The following is an 18751-nucleotide window of genomic DNA, read 5'->3' as shown; positions in this document are numbered from 1 at the left end:
AATGGTCAGATCTTCTCTCCTACAACACACATTTTATTTACTTACAACATTTATATCTTTTCTTCAATGAGTTCAAGTTACATCACTTTTATTGTGACAAGTCTGTGAGGTGGGTTAGACAGAGAGAGATTAACTGTCCCAAGGTAATCAGTGAGCTTCATCTCTGAGTGGGGATTTGAACCTAAGTTTTTCTCATCCAGATAATCCAGTACACGACAGTATGTGTTTTGGCAAGCTGCTCAGAACTTTGAACTTCCACAGCTTTTCTGAAGTCAGATAATGATTTCTGTCATTTTTCAGTCAACACCTACCATCTTTAAATGGCACAGAGATTGGGGGCCCATCTGCACTAAGCAGTATGATACCAGTTTATATAGCCACGGCTTCCTTCCAAAAATCCAGGGAATTGTAGCTGAGAGTTGTTGAAATTAGAAATGGATTGCCTTCAAGTCGATCCCAACTTATGGCGACCCTATGAATAGGAATTTCATGGTAAGCGGTATTCAGAGGGGGTTTGCCATTGCCTCTCTCTGAGGCTAGTCCTCCTCAGCTGGCTAGGGCCTGCTCAGCTTGCCACAGCTGCACAAGCCAGCCCCTTCCTTGTCCGCAACTGCCAGCTGGGGGGGTGACTGGGCTCCTTGGGACTATGCAGCTTGCCCACGGCTGCACAGGTGGTAGGGCACATAACCCCCGAGCCACTCACTGTGGGGGTGATCTTTAGCTGGCCCTTGACACCTAGGAGACATGAGTGGGGATTTGCCGGCCCTGGTCAGTGCCATTATTCCACAATTATATTTGGAGTTTTTTTAGTGTAAATTTTGCAAAGTGTTGCTGTACTTCACATATTCACAGTAATAGAAAAAAAGAAAATGATTTCCTATAGGAAACTTCACTAAAATTGCAAAGTAAATCAGACATATTCAAAGTTACCATCTGAACTATATCGACTGTCTTAATAATGTTGCTTCCTCCCTGCTAAAACAAGATCAGCACAGCACATGTCTTCTTTCTATTATTTGGGCTGATTGCAGGTGTTGCCACCACTCACCATATGCTCAGAGGCACGTTACCAAATTCTTCCAAGCTACACAGCAAGTGGATTAGACTGTGAAAGACCAACCCAAATGGTGTTTGCATTTTGACCAATTTGTAGGGCAGTACAATATCTCGGAGAGGAGTTCAGGTCTCCTGCTCCCCTGGTGCATTCACTATAGCTGCCCAATTTCCCTGCTTTTTAAAGTTTGACAGAAATATCTGTGGGCTATAGGTACATTCTTAAACCGCAAGGTTTTTTGCCTATTAGTGAATTTCCCTGCTTTTTAATCCGGGAGGTAAGAAATGGGATCCTGTGCAAGTTTGCTGAGAATGGATTGATCATTTGCATGCTTATTTAGTTCAATGGGATTTACTCCCCTGCAATCATGCTTAGGATAGGTGAAACTGACCACAGGGGATGGGGAGGAGAGGAGGAGGAGGGAGGAGAGGAAATGCAGAGGGCTGGGATGGGAGCAGGCAGGAGGGGGAGGGGTGGAGGACAGGTTTGATCATTTGCATGTTTATTGAATTCAGTGCAATTTACTCCCGTGCAATCATGCTTAGGATAGGTAAAAACTGACCAGGGGGGGAAGGAGGGAGGGCTGGAGTGGGCAGGGAAGGAGGAAGTAGGAAGAGGAGAGGGGAGGAGGAAGGGAGAGGGGAAGGAGGGGAAAAGCAGGTCTGATCATTTGCATGCTTATTGAGTTCAATGGGATTTACTCCTATGCAATCTTGGTTAGGATAGGAAAAACTGACCATGGGTGAGAAGGAGTGGGAGTGGGAAGGGGAAGGAATGTATTGGAGGGGGGCAAAGGAAGGGGGAGGGGAGGGCAGGTTTGATTATTTGCATGCTTATAGAGTTCAATGGTATTTACTTCCGTGCAATCATGCTTAAGATAGGTAAAACTGACCATGGAGAGGAGGAAGAGGAGGGGGAAGGGGAAGAAGGGGATTGGAAGGGGATAGGGATGGGGAGGGAGGCTCAAAGGAAGGAGGAGCGAAGGGGCAAGAGGGAGGGGATAAGAGGGAGGAGAAGGGAGGGTGGGTTTGATCATTTGCATTCTTTTTGAGTTCAATGGGATTTATTTCTATGCAAACATGTTTGAAAATGGAAATGGACTGCCTTCAAGTCGATCCCCACCTATGGCGACCCTTTGAATAGGGTTTTAATGGTAAACGGCATTCAGAGGTGGTTTTACCATTGCCTTCCTCTGAGGCTGAGAGGCAGTGACTGGCCCAAGGTCACCCAGTCAGCTTCATGGCTGTGTGGGGATTCGAACCCTGGTCTCCCAGGTCATAGTCCAACACAGCCAAGGAAGGGGCAGGGAGGGGAGGGGGAAGAGATTTGGTGGGTGAGCACTGGGCAGAAGGGAAGCCCCTTTCCTTTCCAAAAGGAAAACATTGTGAACAGTATCATTGCTTTTCAGCGTTTCCCCCACCTTTTTATTCTACAGCAGGCACATGTAGCCTCCCACCCAAATTTAAACCCAAGCTTTCCCTGGCCACATCCATACCAGGCCTTTATTTCACTTTGGACAGTCATGGTTTCTTTCAAAGAATCCTGGGAAGTGTAGTTAGTGGCTGAGAGTTGCTAGGAGATGCCCTGTTCCCCTCACAGACGTTCAATCAGAGTGGCTGATTGTCAAACCAGTCTGGCCACTGGAGCTCTCTCAGTGGAACAGGAGTCTCCTCTCAGCACCCTTCACAAACTACACTTCCCAGGATTCTCTGAAGGAAACCATGTCTCAAGTGAAATCAAAGTCTGGTGTGGGTGTGGCCCCGGTTAGGCAAGCCAACCAGCTGTGAGTCTGGCTTTTAGAACACTGACAGTTGGTTCTTACTGAGCATGCCCACGTTATCATAGGCTGCCAGCCAAACTTTATTAAATTAATTAAAAATCAGCCAGGCATTTTTTTTAACTTTTAAACTGCAGAAGATGAAGGTCAGAGTATGGGGCAAGGTCAGTATTAGGATTACAGGTACTCTGTGACTATGGCTGATTTTTAATGAATTTCAACAGATTATGAGAACAGAAAAAAGTCCAAAAGGGCTCTGGGTTTTCTCTCTCTCTTTTTAGACTTTGAACTCTCTATTCTCTCTGACTGTTTTGTGTATCGCCGTGAAAATTGAGAGGGTTGTTAAGCAAGCGTTTCTGAGTTCAGAACTATAAGTTTTGTAAGGTTTTGTTTTGAAATGAGCTTATGGGAAGCATCAGAATGGCATGGGGGTATTTTCAATTTCACATTGCGGAATGTGAAAAACCCACGCTGGCTTTAGTATACAGCCACTCTCTTGGCTGTATAACATCATACCATGAAACAAAAAATAAGACCACCATCACCACCCATACAGCCACAGAAAGCTTTGGCAACACACTAATACAAACATAATCTTAATCTAGCAAACGCCTAGGAAAGAAGATAAGTCTTTACATGGCACCAAAAAAGACTTATGTCAATGAAGGCACCAGGCAGACCTCACTGGGAAGCATATTCCACTGGGGGGCTACAACTGAAAAGGCTCCCCCCTTGTCACCATCCTCCGAGGGGAAAACTGGAGAAGGGCCTCAGAAGAAGATCTAAGGATCCAGGTAGGTTCATATCAGGAGAGGCATTTCAGAAAATATTAATTGAACTCATTAGGGGGGAAAACCAATTTCGGTCTTGTAGAACCAATACAAGGGCTTATTTGTGAAAGCTAAGTATGGAATGAGAGCCAGTGTGCTGTAATGGTTAAGGTGTTGGACTACGAAATCCCCACACAGCCATGAAGCTCGGTGACCTTGAGCCAGTCACTGCCTCTCAGCCTCTGAGGAAGGCAATGGTAACCCCCCTCTGAACACCGCTTACCATGAAAACCCTATTCATAGGGTCGCCCATAAATCGGAATCGAGTTGAAGGCACTCCATTTCATTTCAAGTGTTGAATGTCTTGTCCACACTTCCAAATGTTATTGCTTTACATGTGCATTGACTTACAGACTTACACTGAGAAAACTGGGTTGAAATCGTTGACACTGGACTATCTCCGGCAGATGACATTGCTGAAGAACAGCTGCTAGTTTCCTGACGAGAATCTGGATGGTGTGCAAATGAAGAAAAATAGAGTCCCCTTGTTAGGTTTTATTCAACTGGAAGAAAGAAAGAGATCCTTAACATACAACAGAGGGATGCTAATAGCTACAGTATACACAGCTGACTAGAAACTTTTCTTACATTACGTCCCATCTTTCTTCCATCACAGAACTGCGGGCAACATACATGTGGTTCTCAGGCAGTCACTCATCCAGGCACTGCCCACACCTAGAACCTACTTAGCTTCAGCAAAGATGGTCAACCTCATGTGCCCACAGACCATACCCTGGGACTATAAAAAGAAATTATCCCATTTCTTATTATGCTTAGCATTTAAAGCATTGCTTTTCTTGAAAAGGCTAGGAGGCCCATTGAACTTAAGGGAGCTGAGGCTTTTGACTCAGAAAACATTTCTGCCACTGCTCGATGCATGAGACTCCAGTCCCATCAATTATTGTGTAGCTGCTCAAAGTTGTACAATTGCCACCCAAGGACATGACAGCAACAGTGGAGGAATAACATTAAGTAAATAAACTACTTACAGGAATTGCTGGTGGAAGGAGTTTCATCCTCTGCCACATCGGTATGGATTTCATTAACATAATAACTCATGTTACTTGCTCCTGAAGAAGGCTCTGTAGCAAAAATAAACTCACTCTGGTAATTATTGAGGAAGGAAGCTTTGACAGTGCATAGCAAGTTGTTGCTCCTTTGCAGATTATGGTTTCAGTTCAGATTTGGGATTATAGTTACAGAGGAGGATCCTTAAGCACATACCCATTGTGAAAGGTATTGTACCTTGGAGGGACTTAATCAGCCAGCAATCTCCATCTTGGAACTAAGGGTAGACCCACACTCACTTTTCTGCCAGTTCCAGTGCATCTCCACCTCTCTCCTCTGCAAATGGGGCCACATGATACTAGCCAAACCCTGCCACTTTTTACTGTTAAACCTGGTGGGAGCAGCTGGAGTGCAGTTTTTTTAAAAAAAAATCAGCTTCAAAGAGATTTTGCAACTGATCGGCAGATCAACCTGTTCCCCCTCCAGGTGTGGCTAATGGAAACCCTTTGATCTGGCAACTAGTGTGTTTACAGCCTGGGTCTTCAAGCTAACCTAATGGTGCCAATACCAATCTGATTTTTAACTCTTTTGTTAATTTATTTGTGTAACATCTTGCCTGATGAAGAGCTCTGGAAACTCAAAAGCTTGCCACATTTTTGTGACACTTTAGTTGGTCATAATATAGGTTCCGCCCAACTGTGTATTTTGGAGGAGCAGCAAACATCTTCATAATTACTTCCTCAAATCTGCTTAAACATGCCAAAGAGGGCACATGTGCCCACACTTTGGGGAAAAAATATAAAGCTCCCAATCAACTAATTTGTTGATTTAGGAAGGCATTGTCTAACTCAAATAGATGCTGGATGTGTAGTGCTGAAAATGCTTCACTGAGGCATATTGTATGGACTTATCCAGTGCTATTTTCTTCTTGGTCTAATGTTGTTTGTATCAACTTTGTATTGGAGAAATTCTTGATATTTGCAGATGTTCACGTACTTTTAAATTATATTTCTGCAGTATGGAGATTAATGGCAGGACAACAAAAAATGATTTTACGAGCCCTTATGATTGCTAAGAGACTTGTACTTTGAGCCTGGAAGCACAATTACACAGTAGTCTGAAGACCTTAACACCCTTGCTACATTTGAACTTACTTTCTTAAACACCAGCTTCATCTGGATACCTATTCAGATATTTGGATGGCATATATTGATCTGTATGTGTAAAATTAAGATGGGTGTATTGATGTTTATTTAGCTCTCGCTCAATACTGCCATGATGAACAGTTACAAATAAATTACCAAAAAACAAAGGACATGGTTTTTGCTAAAAGACCCAGGATGTATAGATGATCAATAAACTGACATACAATTGAATAGATAAAGATCTTTAAATACCTGGGAGTGGTCTTTCAGGCAAATGGAAGCCAGAAGGCACAAGTAAAGTATGCCGCCCAGACAGCTCAAAGGAGTGCTTTTGCTACACTAAATTTTATCCACAATAGAGGAAGATTTTATGTACCAGCAGCAATAAAGTTGTTTGAAACCAAATCATTAACCCAGTTTCTATATGGAGCACAAATCAGATCTTATTCCAGTTTTAAACCTCCGGAAGTAGTACAATCCCAATTTTTGAGGGCTGTCTTCCAAGTACCTTACTGTGTTCCAAATGTTGCTTTATGACTGGAGGGTGGCCTGCAGAAGGTCAAAACTAGGTCCTGGCTCGCCACCTTTAACTTCCGGCTGAAACTAATCTTTTTTCCAATTGGTTGAGCTCCACTAACATTACAGGATGAGTTGCAGTCAATATGGAAGCAAACCTTGCCTCAAAAACTCCAGTTGTATGGACTCTCCTTGGGTTATCTCATCTCCCAAGGATATGATACAACTAGAATTATTCTCAGACAACACATTGCTGATTTTGAACATCAATATAATCTGGGCTTAACCTCCAATTACACCTCAATTGACAGAGCACTCCAGCCTAATAAACCTGCAAACTACCTTTTTGTAGTCTCCGTTCAAAAACATTGCAGAGCTTTCACAATGGCATGTTTTAATGTTCTCCCTTCAGCAGTTATGGAGAGAAGATATCGAAAAATCCCTTACCATGACCATAAGTGCCCTTATGACTCTGGAGAGGTGGAAACAGTGACTCATATTCTCCTGTACTATTCATTCTATCGTGATTTACACAGAACTCTAACTGAACTTCTCCTACTGAAATCCCCAGGCTGATCAGAGGCATTCTATGTTTCTTTACTCCTTTCTGACCAAAATACATTTATTACTTTTAGTGTTGCCAAATTTTGCACTGCAGCAAGTAAAACTCACCAGAAACTGACCCTAGCCATCTTGTAACCTTTCCTGCCCCCCTCTTGGAACTTTATAATCTTATGTCTTAACAATCTTATCTTATAATATTGTTATGAGCATGGGGGTTGGAATGGATGATTCCTGTGGGTCCCCTTTTCAGCCTCTGATTTGGAATCCTGTGCCTTGGAATGAGGAACTCTCTGCTGGTCAAAAGAGTCTTTTGTTAACCAAATAGATTGGCCAGGTAAGATAATGGGCCGATCAGTTGCCTAGCAATGGTGAATGGGCCAGGGAGACCCTTTTGTCATTGAAACTCTTCAGGAGAGGATCCCCCTCCTTCCTGGAGCCCAGCAGAGGCTTGTAGTTTGAGTTGTGTGGAGAGAATGACTGGGGCTGCAGGCAGGCAGAGAGACTGGCTCTCTGCACCATGGTGTTTGGGGTGCCTCCTGTAACATTGATGGGAAAGCTGGATATTGGACTGCTGATGCCTTGAACCCCTCCATCTGAAGCTCAGGTTGGAATGTGTGTAAATAAATAAACCATATTTCATAAAAACACCACAGTCTCCGCTGACCTTCTTCCCAAAGGAAACCAAACCCTGGAGGAGTGCAGGGACCCCCGAAATCTCACCGCTTGGAGATTGGGGGAGGTGCGCAACACTGGTGTCAGGAGTGAGATTGAGTTTCCTGGGAGAAGCATTGGGAGCAAGTTGTGCCTGAGTCAAGATGGAGGAGATAACAGTAACCCTCCTGGAACAGATGAAATTGCTTTTCCAGCTGTACCAGGAGGACCGGGAACAAAGGCAACGGGAGCGCCAAGAGGACCGGGAGCACTGGCAATGAATGAGGGAGATATCTGGAAGCTTCTTGGGAGAGGAAAGGGAGGCCCCATGTGAGGAGGTGAGAGCCCTGCCTGATCAGCTGCTACAAGGGGTCGAGAGCGACCCGGGAGTCCAGCTGCAGAGCACCCAAACTGGGGTGGCTAAAGAGATCCACAGAGTGGATGGGCAGTTGGGAGGAGTGGACTGTGAGGAGTTGCAGTCAGTAGCGGAGAAGGAAGAAGCTGTGATTGTCCAGGAGCCTGCCAGGGGAAAGACAGCAGAAAGCTGGAAGTAAAGCCCCAAGAGTTGAAGGAGGACAGGCTGGAAAATGAAGAGGAAGAGACCTCGGAAGAAAGTGAGGTAGAGCCTGGAGAAGAGATGCTGCTGATAGATTTCTCTGCTCCCTGTGTGCCTGTTAAGGAAGAAGTGCAGGAGGAAGAAAAAGGCTTGGAGAAAGGGGAACTAGAGGCTGGAGCAGGGCAGCTGTCGATAGATTTCTTCGCCCCGTGTGTGCCAGCTGTGGAAGAGAAAGTGCAGGAGGAAAAGTTGGAGGCATGTGTGCAAGAGTTGCTGCCAGTGCCTGGAGAGATGGGTGAGATAAAATCCTTAATTGACTTTGCCCCTTGGGTGCCCCATGGTCTTATAGGGTGGGGTGCAGCTCCTATGATGGGTGCAGTCCCTGGGCAAATTCCAGCGGTGAGAGGCACCCAGCACCCTGTGGGTTTGGAGGGCAAGAGACACTGGGAGGGTTACCTGCCTCTGTTTGGGCCCATGTTCCACACTGGAGATTGTGGGGGAGAACAGAGAAGATTTCTTTCTGCCAACCTGGGTGGGCTAGGCCAGCTAGTCCTGAAGAAGATGCCCCCAGATAAAGACTTGTGGCAGAACTTTGATTTGGAGTTTGAGGCAGGAGACCAAGTGTACTGGCTTAAAGACTTTTCCCAGAGCAGAGAGTGGGAAGAAAATGGCTATAGCCTGCCATGTGCTGATGAGGAAACAAATCTGTTCCTGGATATGAGTCCCAACACCCCGCAGGCAGCAGCAGGGATCAGCTTGGACTGGGAATTCCATGAAGCCCCAAGACAAAGCACCATGTTGCCGACCGCATGGTTTGTGGATGGGCTTTGTGCTTATGGGTCTGTGTACTGATGGGACTGTGTGTATTGATTTGCTGTAGGAATTTTTCTGATGGCTTTAGTATTGCCTTTTGAAATGCTGTTGATTTGTGCTTTTTGCATGAGTGTGGGGATATGAGCTGTTTAATGACTTTTTAGGAATTATGTTGATAGGTTTTTGCAATTAAGGTTTTAATGTTTAGATTTACTATTCTGTGACTGTTGCATTGTGGGTGTATGTACAACTGTTTAGGGGAGCAAGGGAAAATGTGCATGTGGTTGAGGGCATGCTTAAACATGTCAGGAACTCAGTATCTTGGCCACTGCCAAGTTATGAGGACTGGGTAAGCTGTTTGGATGCAGAACTGTGACTGGGGGCTCCAAGAAAGAAGAGGAAGCCTAAAGAGAGAGTAATTGATTGAAAACTTGCTGAAAGGGATGGACTGTTTTTGTACTTGTGTGGAAATGAGACTGTAATATGACTATGTTTTTATGATGTATATTTCAATGTCTTGCTAACCTGTACCTGTTATTTCTTTGTAGGAAAAGCTTATTCTGATGTTTGTTTGCAGGTCTGGGACAGACCTTTTTCAGAGAAGGGGGTAGTGTTATGAGCACGGGAGTTGATGGGTGATTCCTGTGGGTCCCCTTTCTAGCCTCTGATTTGGAATGAGGAACTCTCTGCCGGTCAAATGAGTCTTTTGTTAACCAAATAGATTGGCCAGGTAAGATAATGGGCCGATCAGTTGCCTAGCAATGGTGAATGGGCCAGGGAGACCCTGTTGTCATTGAAACTCTTCAGGAGAGGATCCCCCCCCTCCTGGAGCCCAGCAGAGGCTTGTAGTTTGAGTTGTGTGGAGAGAATGACTGGGGCTGCAGGCAGGCAGAGAGACTGGCTCTCTGCACCATGGCGTTTGGGGTGCCTCCTGTAACATTGATGGGATAGCTGGATATTGGACTGCTGATGCCTTGAACCCCTCCATCTGAAGCTCAGGTTGGAATGTGTGTAAATAAATAAACCATATTTCATAAAGACACCACAGTCTCCGCTGACTTCTTCCCAAAGGAAACCAAACCCTGGAGGAGCGCAGGGACCCCCGAAATCTCACCGCTTGGAGATTGGGGGAGGCACACAACAATATCATGTTTTAACACTTTTATCTTGTATTTTCTTACCCCATTTTATTGCATTTTATTCTTCTGTATATTAAGATAATCTCCTCTTATGAGAGTTTTATGTCTCTATTTTATGCTGGTCTTTGACCATAACAATAAAGATTTGATTTTGATGTTTATTGTATTGTTCATGTGAGATGAAGGAATTTTTTACCTGCTTCCTTCTCTTTTTTGCCCTGTTTCAAACTTCATTTACTCAAGGGACAAATGCAAATCCTACTTACTTTGTGGCGGCTGCCTTTGATATTTCCCCAATACTGACTTCTCTAGATGCTTTTTGAACTCTTCAACAGCATATAAGATGCTAGAAATCTGAACGCCAAGAACAACTTCATTCACTGTGATAGGATCGCCGATGTAAACTTCTTGTTCCAATGAAGTATTCTAATAATTGGGAAGAAAGAATCATAACAACTAGCAACATTTCTATCAAGGATTTCTGATTACTCTTCAATTAGAAACATACAGATTTAGAGTACTGGACTAAAATCTTATAATGGAATAAAGAACATTTCTGGAACAGAAAAAATCTATAGATAAATCTATCCAGAACAGCCTAAAAGAACATCAATAAAATCCACATAAAATAAAGAAGGCATTTTAAATTCAGGGATGAGTATCAATAAATGGAGTTTCTAAAATCCTCCAGTTCTGTCACCTATATCTGTTCTTCCTTTCTCCCTAAAATCTTTATTAAGGTCCTGGAAAACAAAGATTTAGCTGCAATCCAATACATATTTATTTATTTATTTATTTATTTATTTATTGCACTTGTATACCGCCTCATAGCTGAAGCTCTCTGGGCGGTTTACAGCAATCAAAAACATTAAAACAAATATACAATTTAAAACACATATTTTAAAAGCAATTTAAAACACAATTTTAAAATTTAAAACAATATAAAAACAATTTCAAACACATGCTAAAATTACCTTAAGTGTAATTACCTAAAATTACACTTACCTGGGAATAAGTCCCATTGAACCCAGTGGAGCTTACTCCTGAATAGACATGTATTGGATTGCAGCCGGGCAGAGCAATCCAGATGACAGGGAGTCTGCGGAAAGGGAACCATCAGAGGAGGAGCCATCAGAAAGTTCCGTGCGATCCTTCTCCCGCTCGGGATCTGCCACCCCAGCTGAACACCAGCTCCATCAAGAGCTGCGCACACAAGCCGCTGGGAAGCGCTGGCTCCCACAAGCAGGCCTCCCGGGGTGTAAGCACTACTGGTAGGTCACAATGGAAATGTTCTTACTGCGCCGGCTTATTGGCCAGTGGAGATTCCAGGCAGATCCAGACTTGGGGGAGGGCTCTGATTGCAAGGAGAAACTTGTGCAACTCCCCACCACCACTGTGCCCCCCCACCATGCCCCCGGAACACCCCATTTTCTGGGCTTCTGCCAGCTCTCTATCTGCTGGGCTGGCCATCCTTGGCAGACCCCTGACAGTGCCGGCAGGCTCCTAGCAATGCCACAGCTCAGCTGCGGCAGAGGGCTGCTGCTGATAGAGGCCGGTGGCACCGAGAGCCTGCCAGCGCAGCTGGGGTCTGTGGCACCCAACTCCCCCCAGCCAGGCGGACTGGTGGGTTGGATTGCATCCTTATTGTCTTATTTATTTAAATCTCACTTTTTAAATTCTTCACATAAGAACCTAAGGCCTGCTACCTACAGCAATATACAAAAACATGAAAAGTGCCAATAAAATCAGCAGCCAAAGTATAAAAACCAATCTACTCCATAAGCCTAGCAGAACAAAAATGTTTTTACCTGTATTGTACTTGACAGGTTCCCTTTGGAAGGAGTTCCATAAGGAACACATGCAGAGCAATAGATCTTAGCAGCCACAAAGATCTAGCTGAAGAATCTAGCTCTGAATTTCCATCACTTCTATCACTGGACCATTTCTGTTTTTGACTACTCAGCGTTCCACACCCACCTCCCAGCAATGTGCTCTGCAAAAAAAGTGATGGTATATTTGCAACTGGCCTAAGGACAGAAGTAAATAAAATGTAAATTTCGTGAGTGACTTCCTAGGGATCCTGGCCTATACCATTAACCCACAACCTTCAATATTTCAAAACACTTGTAACTTCACATTGCAACAAAAGGTTACAAAACACTGTCCACATTCAAGGGCAATACTTCTTCACCCTATCTTTGGGAAAGGTACATAAATGAAAAATGGGCCCAGGTTAAAACAGAGCAGAGAAATGCAAAGGTATCCTTCAGTTCAGAATCTGTTATTATAGGCGCATACCTTCAATTTTCATCCATTCCCCCCATCATTGCACCATTGAACAATCCACTCTACCACTTCTAGAGAGGATAGCAGCACTAGAGTAGTAGGTTAAATTTTAGGGTTTCTACAATCTGAGCTTACACTCCAGGAAACAGAAACACAACCTTAGGTTTCCACTGAAATCAATATAACCTATTTGGAAAATGGTTAGCCAATATGGCTGCAATCCAGAATGTATGGATTGCAGCCATATTAGCTAGCTATTTCCCAGATCAACAGCTACTCGACCCTTTATCTAGAATGCTAGCAATTCAATCTAAGAGAAATTCCCTGAAAACAGAAAACATTTGTGGGGAAAACATTAAAAAATGTTAAATAATGTAAATGTACTGCCTTCAAGTCGATTCCGACTTATGGCGACCCTATGAATAGGGTTTTCATGAGGCTGAGAGGCAGTGACTGGCTCAAGGTCACCCAGTGAGTTTCATGGCTGTGTGGGAATTCGAATCCTGGTCTCCCAGGTTGTAGTCCAACACCTTAACCCAGCCTTTCCCAACCAGTGTGCCTCCAGATGTTGTTGGACCACAACTCCCATCTTTCCTGACCATTGGCAATGCTGGCTGAGGCTGAAGGGAGTTGTGGTCCAACAACATCTGGAGGCACACTGGTTGGGAAAGGCTGCCTTAACCACTACGCCACATTGGCTCTCTTTACTTTACTTTTTTCCCTTAACATTAATTAGCACCAAGCCAGGGGGTGGGGAGCAAACTTGTCTCTATAGGATTTAGCATAGTCTTCTGATCCAAGTTTAAAACCCAGCTAAGTGTAATCCAGTGGAAGTCAAGCATTATTAAGACCATAAAATCAATGGAATTAAGGATGCCATCCCATGCAAACTTGCTGGAAGTAAATTCCATTGAACTCAGTGAAATTGACTTTCAGCAAATATCCTTAGGATTAGTAGTAGCTGGTTTCAAAGCAACTTAGGGCCAGTCAAGGTGTGACTTCAGATATTCTGTGATTTCTCATTTAAAGAAAGAAAGAAACTATGGGGGAGCCCTGAATTCAATGAAGGCTGCAGCATGGGAAAGGAGGTATAATACATTCCTCCCTCCACCCCACACATTTTCCTGATTTGACTTGCTCCCCTAAAAAACCTGCTATTTGCCCTGCAGTGTCAAACATACAGGAACTTTTATAGCCCTTAAAATACACCCAATATAAATTGAGCCTATTCAGACATGATCCTCAGTTTTCTGCATAACTCATCAAAACATATGGGGATTTAAATACTCTTTCTGGGCTTGTACTCAGAAGTGCTACAGCAAAAACAAAGGAAAAAGTCCTCTTCAGGTCAGGGGTAATGGGAGTTGTGGTCCAACAACATCTGGAAATCCACAGGTAAGCCACAGCGATGTGGCACTAAAGTTCACGGGCCTAACTCCCATATTTTATCTTTAGGATCAGAGAGCAATTTAATACATCTTTTACAGCACTGTTTTTGTATTGTACTGGAAAGGCCATAAACACATGCATCCCAATCCTGTACTTGTTTTTCAAGCAAATCCTCATTGCGACCATATTCCATCTGGAAACCTACATCCTCACTGTGGGAGGCTGTGTGGATCCAGAATTGGCCTCCGCAGTCACTTAGGAGTGATCACCAATTAACATTTTTTTCAGAAGCAATTCCCAGTTTGTTCAACAGATCTTATTTCCAAGTCAGTGTGTACAAGACTGCACCTTTTATCTCATTTCTCTTTCTGCCTCTTTACCTTTATCATTTCCTCAGAGTTACTGTCCAACTCTAAAAGTCTGTGTACTCTTGCGGTGAGTTGCTTATCCATTAAGTCTATTCTTTCTTGAGCTGCATTAGATTCTTTGTCAATAACATCCAGCACCTTTTTCTCTTGATCATTAATGTACTTCTTCATAAAACTGAAGCTTTCTCCAACTGAGCTTTTGATCTGAGACATATAATCCTAAAACCAGGAAAGAGAAGGCGACTAGTAAGGACATAGAAGCCCCAGCGGTTCCTTTTACCTCAAAGTGGTATTACACAACTCTTCAAATGTTTTTAGGCTGGATCAGCTCCCCCTCTAGTTCACTGACAGAATTCTCAGTCCCTAAGTGGGCTTCTGTCTCTTTCAAACTAAAACCTGTGTCCCTTCTAGGAGTCGATTGCAGCTCCCTCATAGTCAGTTCCTCTGTTTCACCTACTGCCTCTTCCAAGATAGTCAGGCAGTAGATGAGAAAGAGGCAGTGGTGGCAGATCTGCAACTGACCAGCAGGGGGCTCTCACGGGCCACAAAGCCTATTAACCACTGAGAAGTCCCAGAATTTGGAAGAGGAAGCTGACACATCCTGTGGGCAATTTACACCTTTAACAGAACCACGTGGTAAAAGTTGTTATTGAGTGGACCACTTCAGGCTGCAAGGGGTGGGGGGAACCAGCTTTGCTCTAGTTACATTTGTACTTCGTTCTTTTGCTGTTACCATAACAGGGTTAAATGTTCACCTACAACTTGATAGGATTAAAGTGGTGCTGGTGGGAAAACCTGTGCCCCTCTTGATTTTGCTGGACTACAGCTCTCATCCTCCATGACCTTTGGTCCTTTTGGCTTGGGCTGAGGAGAGTTGTTGTCCAACACCTTCCAGTCCCCCACTCCTAGGTTAAAATAAAAAGCAATGTTGAAGAACAATTATTTTACACAAGATGGAGTCAGTGAAGGATATTAGTTAAATAGCAATTATATTCTTGAGAGAAGAAAAAATAATCTTGTTTGAAAACAAATGATGGTGGAATGAATAGGGGTTGAAAGAGGTTGATTATAAATCTAATGAATGAAAACTATGGCTCAGGATGAAATGCAACCTTAACGTCGGGTCATGGATAGTTAGTGAAATTTAGAAATTTTAGAAATTATTTAGAAAATAATTTAGAATGATTTATTGATAAGATTACTTAAAAGGCATCTTTTTAGTTTAGGCATGCTTAGCCATGACAATAAAATATAATAGGCAAGATCCTGCACCCAACCTTGGGAAGGAATGCAGCGAGTGCAGGATTGTGTACCTTACCTCACCCGATTCTGGGGAAGCTTTTAGCAGCTGTGGTAAAATTCTGAGATTAAAACTAAACAATAAAATTATTTATGTTTAACAGGATTTATATGCCACTTAATCATCAAAACTTCTAAGTAGCGTTTGTTTCTTGTGTTATGATTTTCATAGTATGTATGTATGTGTAACCCCCTTTAGGATGCACACCTTAACGTGGTGAGGGGGGTTGAGAGTGTTGAAGAAGCTGAGAGCAATGCCGTCAGGAGGCTAGACTAAGAGGCTAGACTCCTAGCAGGGGCACCCATGGCGGAATGGTCAAAGCTGTGGTATCACTTTTAGATTCCTGAACAATCTAAGATTTATCTAAATACTGGGGATGAGTAAATTTGTCTATAGGAGCAGGGCCGGTGCCAGGCATGACTGGGTCCTTGGGCACCAGTCAGCCCTGGGCCCACAGCACCCGCCCACATGTACCACCTACCTCTCCCGCTGTGGTGAATGCTGGCCGTACTGCATGTGTATGCCTGCTATCAATCAATATGATGATGGGGGCTTCCCTAAGAGGCTGATGCCTCAGCTGCCATCTTGGTTGATGGCACTCATGCAGGCTACACACGTACATATGTCTGCCATCAATCAAGATGGCAGTGGGGCATCAGCCCCTTAGGGAAGCCTTGGCTGCCATCTTGGTTGATGGCAGGTATGCGCGAGCAGTGCACGCAGCATTTACCACCACAGGAGAGGTAGGTGGGGCATGCAGGCGAGTGTTGTGGGCCTGCATGGTTGTATGGGAGGTGCCTGGGAGCTCCCTCTTTGTGATCTGCAGCAGGGTCGGGAGCTGCTGCTGCCACAGATTGTAAAACAGGAGTGCTACCCTCCCACCTTAAGGAGGGGCCCTTCAGGGGCCCTCGGCCAGGGCCTGATCTGGCTGCTCTCTGCTGCCGGCCCTGTATAAGAGGCATCTGCAATGGGAGGTACATTATCTGAATGTAACCCCAGGGAAAATACAGAGCAGGACAGGGGAAACTGTGTCCCTCCAAATGTTGTTGGACTCCTTCTGGGAGGAAGCGTGTGATATAAATTAAATAAATAAATAAAACTCCCATCACCCTTGACCATTGTCCATGGTGGCTGGATTAACGTACGCAATGGGACCAGAGCGGGTACGTAAACCAAAAATGTCCTTAAAGTGAAGCACTACCTTTCAAAACTTTTTTTACCTCTCCTTCATGCGGAGCCTCAAAGCCCCGTGCTAAAGCCTCTGCTGCTGCGTTACCGCGCCTCCCAGCTGATAGCAATCGCACCTCCCAGCTGATTTGCGGTGGCGCAACCGCATCTATTTCCACCCCCGTGCGCTAAAGCCTCTGCTGCTGCATTGAGTTTCTGGAGAAATACAGGCATATGGAGCATGTACGTTATAGCCAGGCGATGTTAAGTGAAGCGACGTTAAGCAGGGTATGCCTGTAGAAAGCTAGCGTAGTATTTTTCTATAAACAATGGGATTTTCTGTATGAAGGAATATTCAGATACATGACTTCTGATCTATAGACTAATATGGCACAGCTGAAGTACAACTTTACAGCTTGATTCTATTGAATGAGTAAATGGCCTCTCTTTCTATATGTGGATCAGTGGGATAAATGGAGGAGATTCAGAAATATTTGTGGGAATAATTCCCCTGGTAAGACGAAATTGCTGGTTGGTTATTAGAACATGCAATCTCCCTGCCACATAATGAACTGTGGGGTGGGGTGGGGTAACAGAAGACTGCAACTGAATATTCTCTGCCCAAATAAACAACAATCTGAAAAGGCCAGTTGTCCCAGAAGAGAGTAGAAAGAAACCAAAAAGATCATACGAAAGCATTTAATTACCAACCTTCATTTCAGAGCTCTTCTTCTTGCAGGTGCTGATTGCTTCAAGGGCCAGTTCTGTTTGTTTGGAAATTTCACTTATTTTCACCACATCCTGAAAGATAAAAAAGAAGGAAAAACACCCCACACATAAACCTTTACTGCTAGACCTTGAAAACATTTACTCAAAAGCCTGTCAATTTCAACACACAGTACTTCCAAATATGCAGATCATTTTTGCTGCAGTAGGAGTAGTCAACATGGTGCCCTTCAGATGTTGTTGGCAGAGGTGCAGTGACAAATTCAGAAGTGCAGAGTCCCTTCCTTATAGGCATGCCATGCCCCCTCACAGCCACACCAACATTCCTTTCTCCCTTGCTGTCCTTCACTACACCAGACATCCCTAGGAGCCAATGAGCATGAAAGGGGAGGCTGTGTGTTACTACTGAGAAGAGTTGTGTGTTACCACTGACTCACCTTCTTTCACTCTGATTGGCTCCAATCAGCACAAAAGGACAAGGACTCTTTTCAGTGGCTAACATGCTCCCGTTTCATGGTGATTGGCTCATACATGTTGGAAGTGGGGCAAGAGCAACTCCTGTTTTGTTCTTTTGTTTATGCTCTAGAAGGAAGATAGAGCTAGGGTCCTCCAGATGGATAGGCTTGTTTACCTTTACCTGTGATGCTCTGACTGACTTCCTTCTGTCGCTAGACTGTGACGCCTTTAGGGAAGCTTACCTGCCCCTCCTCCTCCTGCCCTTTCCACCTTCTCCCTTCTCCGACTGTCCGGGGGAGAGGAGACTCCCTTTGTCTCTGCTCTCTCTCTTAGCATGGGGCTAACTCCCGCACCGCCTTCAACTTAGTTAGTTGGTTAGAACTAGGTTTGCCTTTCTATCTACTATGTATTTCTATAAATAAAGTAGCTTTTCTTATTTTACTAAGTCTGCAGTCTCAGTGATCCTGATGCAGGGTAAAAGCCTGCTACTTAGGTAAACGCGCGCACATGCTGGCACACTCGCATTTCAACATCCGCTGTTGCTCTCTGCTGCTGTTGTGCTGCTTTAAACGAAATTAAGCACATAAATTACACACAGCAACAATACATAGGGACGTGGCTGGAACACCAATCCACCCACCCCTGACCCCAGATGACTACACCTCTGGTTGTTGCACTACTACCACTCCATCACCCCTGAGCTTTGGCCATGCTGACTGGGGCTAATGGGAGGTATTCTACATCTGGAGGGCACTATATTGGCTACTCCTGCACTAGAGTCTGCACTAGTTGCCGCCCTGGGCTCCTGCTCGGAGGAAAGGCAGGATAGAAATCAAATAATAAACAAACAAATAAGTAAAATACAGTCTTATTCAAGTAACCACCAATAGAGAATGTTAAAGGAAGAGGAGACACGCTGCAACAATGGTTAAATGCTATTCTATGCAGCATGTCGAGTTAGGGTCATGGTGGATTGGATTGTGCATACTGGCCAAGCTGCTCAAGG

General features: G+C 44.3%; 1 protein-coding gene across 5 annotated transcripts in view; it reads right to left on the bottom strand.

Annotated features, from left to right (window-relative positions):
- The window catches only part of RNF135 (ring finger protein 135), a 36504-nt gene that overhangs the window by 4707 nt on the left and 13046 nt on the right, over window positions 1-18751 (bottom strand). For 4 of the 5 annotated variants that reach the window (XR_009761238.1, XM_061615357.1, XM_061615354.1 and 1 more), the window contains exons 2-6: window positions 17275-17364; window positions 14109-14315; window positions 10320-10479; window positions 4651-4743; window positions 4021-4110 (exon numbers count right to left, since the gene is read on the bottom strand). Coding sequence is in view for 4 of the 5 variants with exons in the window: in XM_061615357.1 (XP_061471341.1) it covers window positions 4021-4110; window positions 4651-4743; window positions 10320-10479; window positions 14109-14315; window positions 17275-17364 (640 nt within the window). In the remaining variant the exon portion in view is untranslated. The remainder of the gene's footprint in view (window positions 1-4020; window positions 4111-4650; window positions 4744-10319; window positions 10480-14108; window positions 14316-17274; window positions 17365-18751) is intronic. The other variant, XM_061615358.1, reaches the window with a different exon arrangement.

Source organism: Rhineura floridana, chromosome 3 (assembly GCF_030035675.1).
Source record: "Rhineura floridana isolate rRhiFlo1 chromosome 3, rRhiFlo1.hap2, whole genome shotgun sequence".
Taxonomy (NCBI): Eukaryota; Metazoa; Chordata; class Lepidosauria; order Squamata; family Rhineuridae; genus Rhineura; species Rhineura floridana.
The sequence above is the reverse complement of the archived record's forward strand: the minus strand, read 5'-3'. Positions and strand labels throughout refer to the sequence as shown.